This window comes from Plecotus auritus (genome assembly GCF_963455305.1).
Source record: "Plecotus auritus genome assembly, chromosome: 5".
NCBI lineage: Eukaryota > Metazoa > Chordata > Mammalia > Chiroptera > Vespertilionidae > Plecotus > Plecotus auritus.
The window spans coordinates 178,246,542-178,260,824 of record NC_137776.1 but is presented as its reverse complement, the minus strand read 5'-3'; the positions used below and the strand labels follow the sequence as shown (position 1 = coordinate 178,260,824).

The 14,283-nt window shown below is 41.2% G+C and overlaps 1 protein-coding gene across 3 annotated transcripts in view; it reads left to right on the top strand.

The window, feature by feature from the left end:
* GOLGA1 (golgin A1) overlaps nt 1-14,283 on the top strand; it is a 41,764-nt gene that overhangs the window by 8,937 nt on the left and 18,544 nt on the right. For all 3 annotated transcript variants that reach the window (XM_080669656.1, XM_080669657.1, XM_080669658.1), the window contains 8 exons: nt 846-943; nt 3,348-3,380; nt 5,429-5,557; nt 6,012-6,181; nt 6,673-6,784; nt 7,489-7,614; nt 10,658-10,753; nt 14,174-14,269. In XM_080669656.1, the coding sequence (XP_080525782.1) occupies nt 846-943; nt 3,348-3,380; nt 5,429-5,557; nt 6,012-6,181; nt 6,673-6,784; nt 7,489-7,614; nt 10,658-10,753; nt 14,174-14,269 (860 nt within the window). The remainder of the gene's footprint in view (nt 1-845; nt 944-3,347; nt 3,381-5,428; nt 5,558-6,011; nt 6,182-6,672; nt 6,785-7,488; nt 7,615-10,657; nt 10,754-14,173; nt 14,270-14,283) is intronic.

The window sequence follows — 14,283 nt, the reverse complement described above, 5'->3', positions numbered from 1 at the left end:
TTAACTTTGTCACAGCTCAAATCTTTATCTTATGAGTAGTATCCAGTATTTCTTAATCAGGTTGATATAACATTTGTTTGATATTTAGTACATATAACTCGTATTTATGGGCATGTTGCCTTATGGGCATGTTTCTTAGGAGAAGGAAGCTGTGTCCATCCAGTTGACCAGTTTATTGGTAAAATCTAATGCCTGGCCCTGGGATCTAAATCAGGAGACTTGGTTCTAGCCATAGCTGCATTCCTACTGTGTTCAGAAACTGAGGGAAATCTCTAGCTGTCATCACTCCTCCTCCAACAATAGAACAAACATTTTGTTTATTCTACCCTAAATCATATGGTATTCTTTGGTCCAATCAAAGAAAATGCTAACGGAAGTAGAAAGTTATTTTCAGTTGATATATACTAAAAAAAAATTTTTAAAGGAAAACAAAGTGAAATATTTTTGTGTGTTGCTTTGTTTTGATTTTTGTTTTTCTTTTTAATTCTATAAATTGATAATAGCCATCATTTAGCAACAGCATTGGTGTTTTCTTGCACCTTACCTAACTCAGTCAGTGTTCTTTTATTATACCATTTAAAAGTTACCTTTTGGCATCTTCCTAAATGTATATACTTGATTATTACAAAAACAACAGGAAACAGATAAACAAAAATGGTGGTCTATTACTAAGGCCAAACGATTCTGGGAAAGTTGAGATGGATCAGGTTTTTCCCAGTCTCATAATTCATTTATGTGACCTTGGCCTTTTTGTTAGGTGACAATTGTAAAGTAATCACATGGGTTATTTGTGATGCTGTTTCTGAAATGTTTCCATACCTCAAATAGAGCCTCTTTGTTAACAGCTTCCATGCGGAAATTTCAAGAGCAGAATGAGACATTCCAAGCCAACAGAGCCAAAATGGCAGAAGAACAGGCTTTGGCATTAGCCAGAAAGGACCAGGTATTTTATATTTGACGTTGCCCAAGACTGGCGAAAAGATTTCATTTGGGGCATGATTTTTTTTTTAAATCATGACCTAAACCTGGTAGAAAATATTTACAACCTAGGAGAAAAGAAATGCTATATACAGGGTGAGGCAAAAGTAGGTTTACAGTTGTGAGTTCGTGTAACAGTTTCTTGTATTATTAATTATTATTGTTGTATTTTCCTTACAAACAACTGTAGGTCTACTTTTGCCCCAACCTGTATGTTTTTTGAGATTTCATTTGGCCTCAGGGTTGGATATTATCAAGAAACTTTACAGTTATAATCATGAAGTATGTCCAGAATGTGAGATTGTCATTCTGCAACTGTGTAGCTTTGTAAAATGGAGAAGGGAAATTGTGCGTCCATAGTCTGATAGCGAGCCCAAGACAAGGAAAAAGATCTCTGTCCTCTCAAAACCTGTCTCAAAGCCTACATGCAAACTTGCCTTTGACAGTGGAGAAGATGATGTCAAGCTAGCCATCATCCATGATGTACATAGTTCTTACAATCTTTGTTCCCAAATTTCTTCAGCTTCAGCTAGCTAGACAGAAGGGAATTCCTATAATCTCATTAGAATTATCCATTGAAAGATGCTGAATGAATAACAATAAGAAAGGAAAATAATGCTGTATATTTTGTGCAATGGCATTTTAAATTTAAGATAAGCATCAAGATATTATAATGATAATCCTGATTTTTTTTAAGATGGGGGTCAATTTATTATGTTGCATTTAAATAATGTATAGCCCTAGCCGGTTTAGCTCAGTGGCTAGAACATTGGCCCATACACCAAAAGGTCTCAGGTTCACTTCTTGGTCAAGGGCAATGTACCTTGGTTGCAGACTCAGTCCTCCCGCATACCCCTCAGTTAGGGGCATGCGGGAGACAACCAATTGATGTGTCTCTCTCTCTCCCCCTTCTCCCTCCCACCTCTAAAAAAAATCAATGGGAAAATATCGGATGAAGATTTAAAATATATATATGTATATATGTAAATATATACATCTACATATATACATATATATATATACACACATATATACATATATATATGGTTGGGCGAGGATTAACAAAAAACAAAGCCAAACAGAAAACATATACTTTACCTACAGTAGGTGGGTTGGTTGATTGGTTGGTTTTAAAGTTTGCATTTGTCTTCTAGGACATTACTAACCAGAAAAAAAATCATTCACCAGTACTGTACTTAGTGGCTAACTATGATGGTATGAGTTTATATAAATTAAGAAATCTAAAATTGGTAGATTCTGATGGTAGGCATTGGGATATGGCCTTTTGTACCAGTGGATATTTTTCCCCTGTTCAGGGATTTGTGAATAACCGGCATAATCCCTTTTCCATGAACTTATACCAGATGCATAAAGCATATTGGTAAAATCAAGATGAGAAGGAAAATGATTATTAGGAGCTACTGAAGACCTTCCCCTTTAGTAAATTAATTTCTAAACATCAATTACAAAGTTACCAACTCAGCTGGTCCCAGCTACTCATCCCAAGAAGTTATGATAGTAATCATGGAAAACCACTCAGGAATAAGCTGGAAAGCTGCATCCAAACAGCACAGAGAGTTTTGTTTGGGTGCTCTACTTAGTAAAAATCTGCAGGCTTATATTTGTATTCTAGAGTTTTATAAAAAGTTCATTTTCTGCCGAAACCGGTTTGGCTCAGTGGATAGAGCGTCGGCCTGCGGACTGAAAGGTCTCGGGTTCGATTCCGGTCAAGGGCACGTACCTTGGTTGCGGGCACATCCCCAGTAGGAGGTGTGCAGGAGGCAGCTGATTGATGTTTCTCTCTCATCAATGTTTCTAGCTCTCTATCCCTCTCCTCTCTCTTCCTCTCTGTAAAAAATTAATAAAAAATATTTTAGAAAAAAAAAAGAAAAGAAAAAAAAAGTTCATTTTCTTCTTTTTAGGACTCTTAGCTTTCTTTCTTTCTTTCTTTTTTTACTCCTCACCCAAGGATATTTTTCCATTGATTTTTAGATAGAGTGGAAGAGAGAGGGAAAGACAGAGAGAAACATCCATGTGAGAGAAACACATCAATTGGTTGCCTCTTACACACACCCTGACCAGGCCCTGGCCAGGGAGGAACCTGCAACTGAGGTATGTGCCCTTGACCGGAATCGAACCCGGGACCCTTTGGTCTGCAGGCCGACGCTCTATGCACTGAGCCAAACAGGGTATGGCTTTCTTCATATTAAGACAACTTCATGTGTTTGTTTGTTTGTTTTTCAATTCGCTATTTTGTTTGTTTGGTGGGTTGCTTTGGGGGTGGGGTAGGTTGTTTTGTTTTCTGAAAATCTTGATATTATTGATACTCTTCCCTGGAAACTGTACTTTTTTTTGTTCTTTTGCCTTAGGAATGGTCACAAAAAGTGGAGCAGCTTGAAAAGGTTAGTTCATCTTTAATTTTGTCTCATTCTGACTGTGGGTCTCCTCTGCGGAGCTTAGAAAATGGATTCTGCAGTACCCAGTGTACTGATATCTAATACCTCTTGGGAGCAGGGTACTAGATGATTACACATTGATGTGAAAAACTCATGTCTTAACCTTTTGTTGGTGGGCATGCCCCGCCCAGTATGCTCTCCAACCCTCTCTTAACTTTCTCTGTGTACGTGAAGGCTGATGGGACCTGCATCAGCAGGGCTCCATTGCCCTTTTGCTTCTGATTGGGTTCCGCCAGTGGGAAACACTAAAAGAACTATGTGAGGAGGAAGAGTGGACTCAGAGTGTTCATTTCCCCAACCTTCTCCATGTGGGATCCCTTCGGGTTAGTTGTATCCCATGGCCAAAGGTCACAGCTTTAGTTGGATCTTTGGTTTACCCTCTTGACATAGTTTCTTTCTCTAGGTTTCTTGTAACCTCTTCATCCCTTTGTCCCTTCACGTCCATCTGTTACTAACACATTTTCTCTTTTGGATTTTGTAACTCTGCCCACAGCTTTGAAAAGTCCCTTTATTAAACTCTTCTCAAAATACCTAACCTGAGTCTGCCATCTGTCTCCTGCTGGGACCCTAACTAACACTGTGGTGGCATTAGGAACACTTTCGGAGGAGACAGTGAAAGGAGTGCATTTCTCCAAGTTCAGCATTGAGCACATAAGAGAACCTCTTGGCTAGACACAGATGAGGAAAATTTATTATTCCAGCACCACAGCTTTTCTGACACTGTGTAGATGCTTAAGTAATGCATTCCTGGCTCCCAAACATGAACAGTAAGATGAAATTTCAAGCCTACAATTAGAAAAACATTTTAATTTAAAATAATCAATTGTCAACACCCTGAGCCTGAATTATATGTTGCTACTTTATTCATTCCTTGTTTTCATTGAGTACTCCTAAGTTACTCTTCATGGTAGAAAAATTATTTCTTAGATTGATAGGTTGCTGGTTTGATTCCAGGTCAGAGCACATGCCCGGGTTGCGGGCTTGATCCCTCGTAGGGGTTGTGCAGGAGGCAGCGAATGGATGCTTCATTTTCTCTTTCTCTCTTCCTTTCCCTTCCTCTCTCTCTCTAAAAAAAGAAAAGAAAAAAATTTCTTTAAAGAAAAAAAAAGTTCTAACCATGGTGTTGATGGTCTTCTTAAACATGGTGGTATAGACTAGGTCAAAGTTTTCTTATCATAAGAAACTTAAGATTGTAGCAATTGAAATTCTCATTGGACTATTTTTTTTTGTCTTTTAAAATTGTGGAAAAGGGGCATCCATATAGGACTGAACTAAATAAAACCTACTTCAGTTCACTGAGGAGATTCTCTCTCTTCACCCCTCCCCATTCAAAGGAGGGATTGGAAAGTATTTTAGACATGGAAAAACTAGAGACACCTAGGTCTTTGAAGCCACTGTGATTTTTGGAAATGTTATTTTTTATAGACTGTTTTAATTTCTTTTCAATCAAGAATTGGAAACTGCAACAGCAGGGTTTGTCCTTAAGAGAATCTATCTTGGTTGTGGGGCGGGGAGGGGAGAGGAACAAAAAAAAAAAAGAGAGAATCCATCTTGAGAAGTTACCATTTAGTAAATTGTAATCTGCTGAAATCAGTCATGTCTAATTTTTGTTGACTTGCTCATTGAAATCCGTTCTACTTAAATGCATCTAGTTTTGTCAGGGCATTCAATCTCTTACTCCAGTTATTAATGTTATTCAGCCAGTTGAGCTCTCTCACTGGGAATAAACATGTAAAATGGATATCTGGAATTGTTAATCAAACTTAAGATTTTAAAGTGTTAAGTAATTATTGTTCTTATTGCTCTTATTCGCAACTGTCATTTAAAACATTTATTTTTTAACTTAAAAAATTAATGCCATATTGATCATATTACTGTAAAGCTTCCTATTAATGTTTTCTTGTCTACTGACAAGAGGTTTTTATTAAGAATTCTGCTTACATAATATTATTTTAATGTCTTAGTTGCCTGAGTTGATATCTTCTTCCAAATAGGAGAAAAGGTTTCTGACAGCTCAGTTACAGGAAATGAAGAACCAGAGTTTGAATCTTTTCCAAAGGAGAGATGAAGTGGATGAATTAGAGGGGTTCCAGCAGCAGGAACTAAGTAAAGTAAAACACATGGTGCGCATTTTTGTTTTAGTAGCTAAATGCTGAATAGATTATTCATTGTTCTGATTTTGCTAGTCATCACCCTCTAAGTGCTGACAAACATACCCCAGTAGTCTTTGATATTAATTATATTTATACTAGGGGCCCAGTGCACGAAATTTATGCATGGGTAGGGTCCCTAGTGGCTGCTGGCTGCCAGCCAGGGTGCCTCCCTTCCCCCAGCCGCCTGCCACCCCCAGCCCCAGCCCCTGGTTGAACTCCTGATTAAACTCCCAGTTGAGGGGACAATTTGCATATTATGCTTTTATTATATAGGATATTTTTCAATTTATTAAAGTGGAAAAGTTCTGTTTCATTTTATTTTCTTTCTTTTTCACTACTGGGCATATAAGGCCACTCAGAAGCTCACAAGTTTGGCTTATTGGTCCAGATTTTTTTTTAAAGAAAATCTTTGTCTTTGTGTCAGCTTTTAAAAAAAGAAGAAAGTCTGGGGAAAATGGAGCAAGAGTTGGAGGCACAAACCAGAGAACTTAGTCGAACCCAGGAGGAGTTGATGACCTCCAATCAGCTGTCGTCAGACTTGAGACAGAAGCTAGAAGAATTGCAGAGACACTGCTCAACGCTGGAAGAGCAGAGGTTCTTGCTTGGTCTGTGGGGCCCATGGGAAGTGGTGTTAGTGTAGCTCTGGCTAGAACCTGCCCACCATTCCCCATTACTCATTGCAATACTTTCTGATCTCAGTTCTGGCAAAGGCTTATGGGCTTGTCCTTATCTGCCTAGGGCTTAGGACCGCCCCCCCTAAAAAAAAACACACACACATCCTTATTCCCCTTCCCCTGCCTATGCTCAGAGCCCCTCCAATTCTGCTGAGAAATTTAGTGTGTTTTAGTTTGTAAGCTATTGAGAAACCACAGACAGAAGATCTTGCTTAAATCTGGGTGGAATTTTTCTCTTTGGGCTTCTGCTTCAGAGAGCGAACTAAGGAGTTTTCTCCATTTTTTCTAATCTTCACATGGCAAATGTTTGCAGCCCGGACATATAAAGAAACAGCTGTGTTCTTCCTGTGGAAGAGAGTTTCTTAGATGAGATATCCAAATTTATTCATTGTCTGCTTTCTTTCAATGAAGAGATCTTGTGACAGCTTCAACAACAGGTGCAGAAAATAAGATCACAGCCCTGGAGCAAAAGGAACAAGAGCTCCAAGCATTCATTCAGCAGCTTTCCATTGATTTGCAAAAGGTAAATAGAACAAAAAATAAAAAGGTAAGTAAAGTTCTAGGAGGGGACCCAGGTTGGGGATACGGTGTGAGATGCACAACGGCGCTCTGTGGTCCTTGTGCTGTGAGCCAGGGTGTATATCATCATTTCTTTTACAACTTCTCTCTTTGGCCTTAAGGCAGCTGATTGGCATCACCATTGCCTCATCCAGCCTCATGGAGCGCTGTAGGTTATTGTAGGCTGGCTGGGAGCTTCTTGCATGGGATTATCTCTGCTGGATTTGACTAATGGGATAAAGATGCAGGTCCTGTTGGACTGTGCATTAATAGGATTAAACACTTGCTTGTTGAGAGTGTGAGGAAAAGCATTCATTTAGCTAGTAGATCACAATACAACTGAGTTATTTTAAGGAGGAGAAGCATCTTCCCAGGGTCCTGGCTAGATTCCACGTAGGTAAGAACATTGCTCGTTCCCAAGTTGTGGGTTGCTTGGGGCAGGCATTTGTCTCTTGCTGCTGCATTAAGTCTGAACTGGTTGCCAAAGTGGTGCTGGGTTCTGATTTTGTATCTTCTATGTCCCATTTTCAGGGAAGATTTCCTGGCAATATATTCTTCTGGCATGCAGTTGAGAACAGAATTTCTGGGAAACGCAATGGTCCTCGAGGGGGACCAGAAGGGAGGGAGAGGGTATTTACGGTGTAATGTAATCTCTGCTTTCACCTGCAGGTCACTGCTGAAACTCAAGAGAAAGAAAAACTCATCACACATTTGCAGGAGAAAGTCACGTCCTTAGAGAAGAGACTGGAGCAGAACTTATCAGGAGAAGAACATGTGCAGGAACTCCTGAAAGAGGTAATTAGCTCTCTCTGGGCCAGCCAATGTGGGGAAGGTGATTTCATAAAATCCTAAAGTTTCAGGTCCTGAGAGTTTGCAAACAGCTTGGTGAGAAGAGCACTCTCTCCAACTTTTGATTGTCCTGCTTACAGCAGAGAGAGTCTCATGTCACCTGTGTGGGACATGTTTTCCTCAGGGAAAGCTTTACTCAGAGATGCCTGTGAACAAAGAGCATCCTGATCACCAATCAGCCCACCTAGGGATTTACTCCACCTGGACTGTCTTGTCTTATTGCTTTGCTCTCCTCCTCCCTTTTGCACTTTCCATTGGCCAAGGAACCATCTGTTACCATCTGCCTTTGGCTTCAGCACAATTGCCTTGGGCAGCAAGTGGACTCTCCTTAGCTGAGAGGAGGCTATTGAGAAGACTTACCTTTTGCCCAGGTCAGTGATGTAGATGAACTTGCTTTCTCATCAGGTCTGAGCTCATTGCCTATATTCCACTCCTTTTCCTCTTGTTTACCAGTGATTGGCCTCACCATGATAAAGGTGACAAAGCCAAGGCCTTGGGCCTAGATTACACCCTCACTTTCTGTCTAATTTCCACTAAATACCTCTATCTCCCCTGCCACTATAGCCTAGTCCAGTGAGAGCCGTGGTTTGCCGCTCTGTTGACTAATAAGTTTGCCAACCACTGGCCTAGTCCATATTAGAAGTCTCCAGACTGGCCTACCCAACATCAGTCTCTCCTCCTTCACCCTCTGTCAAAGTTATTGCCAAAGTGATCTTCCTAAACTTAAAGACCTTACACAATTCCCCTACAATCCACAACGAGTATAATGTGGGTTCTAGAGTGTAGATTGATTTCTAGAACCAGACTAGGTTTGTATCTCACCTACAGGCAGTCCTTGGGTTACATCGGACTCGACTTAATGTCGTTTTGTGGTTACATTGCCATCTCCCATTTACAGTATTTATAAAAAAAAAAGTTTGGTCATTTCGACGTATGTACATATGTGCTTTATGTTTTTATTATTTATTTACCACAAGTAAACGTCAGGAATTGTTATCTTTCTTTTAAATTTTTCTTTACTGTTTCACTTCATTACTGCTGTGTATGTGCTCCATGTGAGTGACGTAGGTGCTTATGTAGGTGGATTCCAACTTAATGGGGAAAATCACGTTACATTGCACTGTAGGAACAGATCTCCGATGTAACCCGAGGACCTACTGTATTCTATTTATTGGTTTGTGACTTAAAGCTAATTATGTAATTGCTTTGTGTTTATTTTTCCTCTGTAAAATAGGGTTATTAATTGTAACCAAATACATAGAGTTGTTATTAGGATTAAATGAGTTACAATATGTGAAGTGGTTAAAATGAGGCTTAGAACATAGTAGGGTCTTGATATAATTCAGCTATCTTCTATATATATAAAAGCCTAATATGCAAAGTGTCACCTCGGGAGTTCGACTGACTGGGAGTTCGATCACTTGCTATGACGTGTGCTGACAACCAGGGGGTGGCGTGGAATGAAGGAAGGCCCCGGCCGGCAGCCGGCAGCCACTAGGGACCCTACCCATGCACAAATTTTGTATAATGGGCCTCTAGGCTATGTATATAAAATCCTAAGCGACCTTTCGACCATTTGACCATAGCTATGACATGCACTGACCACCAGGGGGCAGACGCTCAATGCACAGGCAAGGAAACATGGAACAGACTGATGAATCTCAGAGGGAAGTGGGGGAGTGGAGAGTGCAGGAAGAGATTAACCAAATACCTTATGCATACTAGAGGCCCGGTGCACCGATTCATGCACCAGTGGGGTCCCTTGGCCTGGCCTGCGGGGATCGGGCAGTCCGACATCCCCTGAGGGGTCCCAGATTGCGAGAGGGTGCAGGCCAGGCTGAGGGACCCCACTGGTGCGTGAATTGTGCACCGGGCTCTAGTTAGTATAATAATCATTATTGTGCCATCATCATTATTATAATGTTTAGTGTGTATAATAGCTACTTAGGGAATTTGTTTAAAGTATATATCTCTGGCCCTACCATCGGAAATTCTGATGCCTGGAGTAAAGCCTCAAGTTTAATACCCCCCAAGTAAGTTTTAATGCCAATGTTTAGACAACTCCACTTTGAAAAATATTGCCTTCAGAATTAAATTCAAGCTCCTTTCTGCAGCATAAAAAGCTTCTCATGATCTTGCCCTTTGCCTCACTTTCTAGTCTTGTTTCTTGACTTGAGCCCACCATCACTTTATCTTTTAGCAAGTTGTAGCTTCCAAATGTCCCAGGCTGTTTCCACCTTCATTGGTCATCCCTCTGTCTGGATGCTGCCCCCCACCCACACCCCACCTCCCATCCCTGGCCACCATGAATTATGAAGCCTCCCATTTCCCTGAGGCCATGAGCATATCCTGCTCTGTACTCCTTCTTGTGGGCACTATTGCATTCTATTATATAACTAGAGGCCCGGTGCATGAAAATTCATGCACTGGAGGGGGCGGTCCCTCAGCCCGGCCTGCCCCCTCTCACAGTCTGGGAGCCCTCAGGGGTGGGAAGCAACCCGGCGATCATGGAAGGCGATGCCCCCATCACACCTCTGCTGCTGCCACTGCCGGCAGCACAAGCCTCGACCGGCCCTGGTTACCTGAGCCTCAAGCGGCCCTGGATGGCTGGGCAGCCGCCATCCGAGGCTTGCCTGCGCCTCAGGCTGACCCTGGGTGGCGGGGCTGAGGGGACTGGGCGCCGCCATCTTTGAGGGCATGGCAGTCAATTAGCATATTCCCTCCTTATTGGCTGTGGGCACTGCCAGCTTTGTGATGGCGTGAGGGTCAATTAGCATATTCCCTCTATTAGATAGAATTGTTTTGCCCTAGCCACAATGTCAAAGGACTGTGTCTAATTTATCTGTGTATACTTGATGATATGTGAATTTTATCTTAATGTATTTGTGTCCCTTGAGACTTACACAAATCATAGTTATGTTGTGGATATCAGTAAATATTTATTCAATGAAGAAATGACTATTTTCTTTTACTCTTTTTCCACTTACAGAAAACAGTTGCTGAGCAGAATTTGGAGGATACCAGACAGCAGCTCTTGGCAGCCAGAAGCAGCCAGGCCAAGGCCATTGACATCCTGGAGACGCGGGTATTGACCTCACTGCCAGTGATCGCATTGTCTGGGTGGTAACCTGGTTGGATGACTTGGTTGTGGCTGAGAATCCCCTTGGGTCAAAGGTTTTCTTTTGAAGGGACTGTTTTTTGGCTCTTATATTGAGTTGAATTAGTCATTTTCTTCATTTGTCACATTATAGTCATTGTTCCACACAAAGTTGTCTTCTTGTTTGTTCCCTTTTATCTCCATTTCTCTTCCTCCCATAGGAAACTATTCTGACATGGTTAATAGAAATCCTTCTATTGTTGGGTGTGTGGCATTGTTTTGTGTGCTAATTTATGTAAATGATATAGCTATGCATAGTCTTCTCTTAGCTTCAGCTGCTCCATCTTCTGTCTGTGTCCACATCACTGTACTTACCTACTCTACTTTGTAGTTATCTACTAGATCAGGGGTCCTCAAACTTTTTAAACAGGGGGCCAGTTCACTGTCCCTCAGACCGTTGGAGGGCCGGACTATAGTTTAAAAAAAAAACTATGAACAAATTCCTATGCACACTGCGGGCCCGGGACAAGTCGGCTGCTAAGCAGGACAGGCAGCGGCACCCAGCGGGCCGGATAAATGTCCTCGGCAGGCCGCATGTGGCCCGTGGGCCGTAGTGTGAGGACCCCTGTACTAGATGATAGACATACAGATTGCCTTCTTCCTGTCACCACAGATTACACTGCAGTGAACATCCTTATCCCTGTCACCTTAAGGAGGAGAGAGAATGCATGTGACCTAATGTGACTAAATAGGATAAGGATGTTCCCAGCAGGGCTGCTCCTGGCTCTAGTCCCCCAGCATGCCCGGGGTTTCTTGTATCTGAGGGCTTTTCCAACATTGGCATTTCCCAGCATTTTCTTTTGCCAGTTTAAGAAGTGTGAAGTGGTGGGAGGAACAAAGGATCTCTGTGGGGCCTCCTTAATGAGAGCCCTAATCCCATTCTCAAGGGTTCTATCTTTATGACCTAAGCACCTCCAAAAGCCCCACATCATGATCTCAGCATATGAATTTGGGAGAGGGGACGCAGACTTTCAAACCATAGCAATTTAGCTCATTTTGTAAAATCTTATTTCTTGATAAAATATTTTAAGGTATATTTTTCTCTAAATACAGTTTTGTTTGTTTTATTATAATTCCATTTTTTAAAATTTATTTATTTATTTTTTTTTAGAGAGAGAGAGAGAAACATCGATTTGTTTTCCACTTATTTATGCATTCATTGGTTGATTCTTATATGTGCCCTGATGGAGGATCAAACCTGCAACCTTGGCATATTGGGATGATGCTCTAGCCAGCTGAGCTACCCGGCCAGGGCAATTTTATTTCTGTATATATATATATATATATATATATATATATATATATCCATTTTTTATTGTGGTGTTAAAATATACGTAATGTAAAATTTATCATTTCAACCGTTTCTAGGTATACATTCAGTGGCATTAAGCACATTCCCATTGTTGTGCAGCCATCACCACCATCCATCTCCAGATCTTTTTCATCTTCTCAGACTGAAACTCGGTACCCATTGAAACAGTAATTTCCCATTCTCTCCTCTCCCCAGCCCCCTGGCAACCATGATTTCACTTTCTGTTTCTGAATTTTTCGACTCTAGGTACCTCACATTAGTGAAATAATACACTATTTGTCCTTTAGTGTCTGACTTATTTCACTTAGCATAATGTCCTCAAGGTTTATCCATGTGTCAGAATTTTATTGCTTTTTAAGGCTGAATAAGCCATTTTAAGGCTTTTATTCCATTGTATGGATGTACCACATTTTGTTTATTCATTTGTCATTGGAAATTTGGGTTGCTTCCATCTTTTGGCTATTGTGGAAAATGCTGCTTGAACAGTAGTGTAGCTTCACCAACAAGGTTTTTGTGTGTGGGTTCACACTTTCACTTCTCTGAGGTATATACCTAGGAGTGGACTTGCCCGGACCTGTGGTAGCTCTGTATTTAACCTTTGAGGATCTGAAATCTTTCTTGAGTTGTGTCTCTAATAGGGACTTGAGGAGATATTTTCCGAACCCAGGAGTTTAAAAAGCTAGGTTTCAGTCCTGGCTCTGTCACTAATAACATTTATGATTATGGACAAGTAACATTACTGGTCTCCTCTGTGGAAGTACTCACACTGTTCATATAGGGTAGTTTTAGTGAAATCATGTAATGTGAATGTATCTGAGGAACCATGAGACCTAAAAACATTCTCTTCTAATTGGGCACTTGTCCTTGACAAAGCTGCCACCTTCTTGTGCTTGTTTTAATAGTAAAGTTCCCCAAGGGCAGAGATTATTCCACAAACAAGAGAAATTGGCAGGTAGCTTGAGTCAGATCATAATGGCCCATTGGAGAGTTAGGCCTAGCTAAGTGCTGGGCAGTATGTCATCATCCTGTCCATTGGGCCAGCCTAGTGCAGGGCCAGGTACATCCTAGTCAGACTTGGTCGATATTCAGTGAATGAATGAAACCAAAATTGTGTCATAACAGTAATCCTACTTCTGGAAATCTGTCCTATGAAAGTGATTCAAACCAGGTCAAAATATTTGCATAAATATTTTAACTGCTGTACAATTTTGGACGGGAAAATGGGAAACAACCCAAGTGCCAACACAGGAGGCAGCAGTGCAGGAAATTCCAAAGCATCCTTTGGGAAAATAATCTAAGGTCTGCAGACCATGTAGAAACACAGAAGAAAACTTGAGTGAGGAGGAAAAATACAGTTTTACTAGAATTGTATACAAAGTTATTTTAAAAAGTCATAGAAATAGACTGGAAGAAAAGACATTAGGATGATAGTGTTTTATAGTAGTAAACTTATGGGTATTTTTTTCCTGTAAAATGTTCAGTTATGTACCTGATTTCTGACTTAAATTAATTTAGTCTTTAAAGCCATTTATTGTTACTCTCAGCTTTTTTTTTTAGATGAGGAAACTTTTTTTTTTAGATTGTCTTTTTTAAATTTATTTTGGAGAGGGAGGAAGAGAGAGAAACATCGATGTGAGAGAGCTATACCCACCAATTGGTTGCCTCTCGTATGGGCCCTGACTGGGAAGCGAACCCACAACCGTCCGGTCCATGGGACGACGCTCCAACCAACTGAGCCACACCAGCAAAAAAACGCTTCTGGCCTTAGCCAGTTTGGTTCAGTGGATAGAGCGTCGACCCGCGGACTGAAAGGTCCTGGTTTCGATTCCAGTCAAGGACATATACCTCGCTTGTAGGCTTGTTCCCCGGCCCCAGTTGGGGCACATGTGGGAGGTAACCAATCGATGTGTTTCTCTTGCATTGATGTTTCTCTATGTCTCTCCCTCTCCCTTCTACTCTCTCTAAAAATCAGTGGAAAAATATCCTCAGGTGAGGACTAACAACAACAAAAAAAGAATGCTTCTGTTTCCACTAAGGTGAAAGAACTAGAGCAGAGCCTGCAGGCCTCTGAAGAGAAGCTGAAACAGAGCAGAGACGCCGTGGCCGCTCAGGAATCTCAGATTCAGGAGCTTGTAAGTAGCTACTG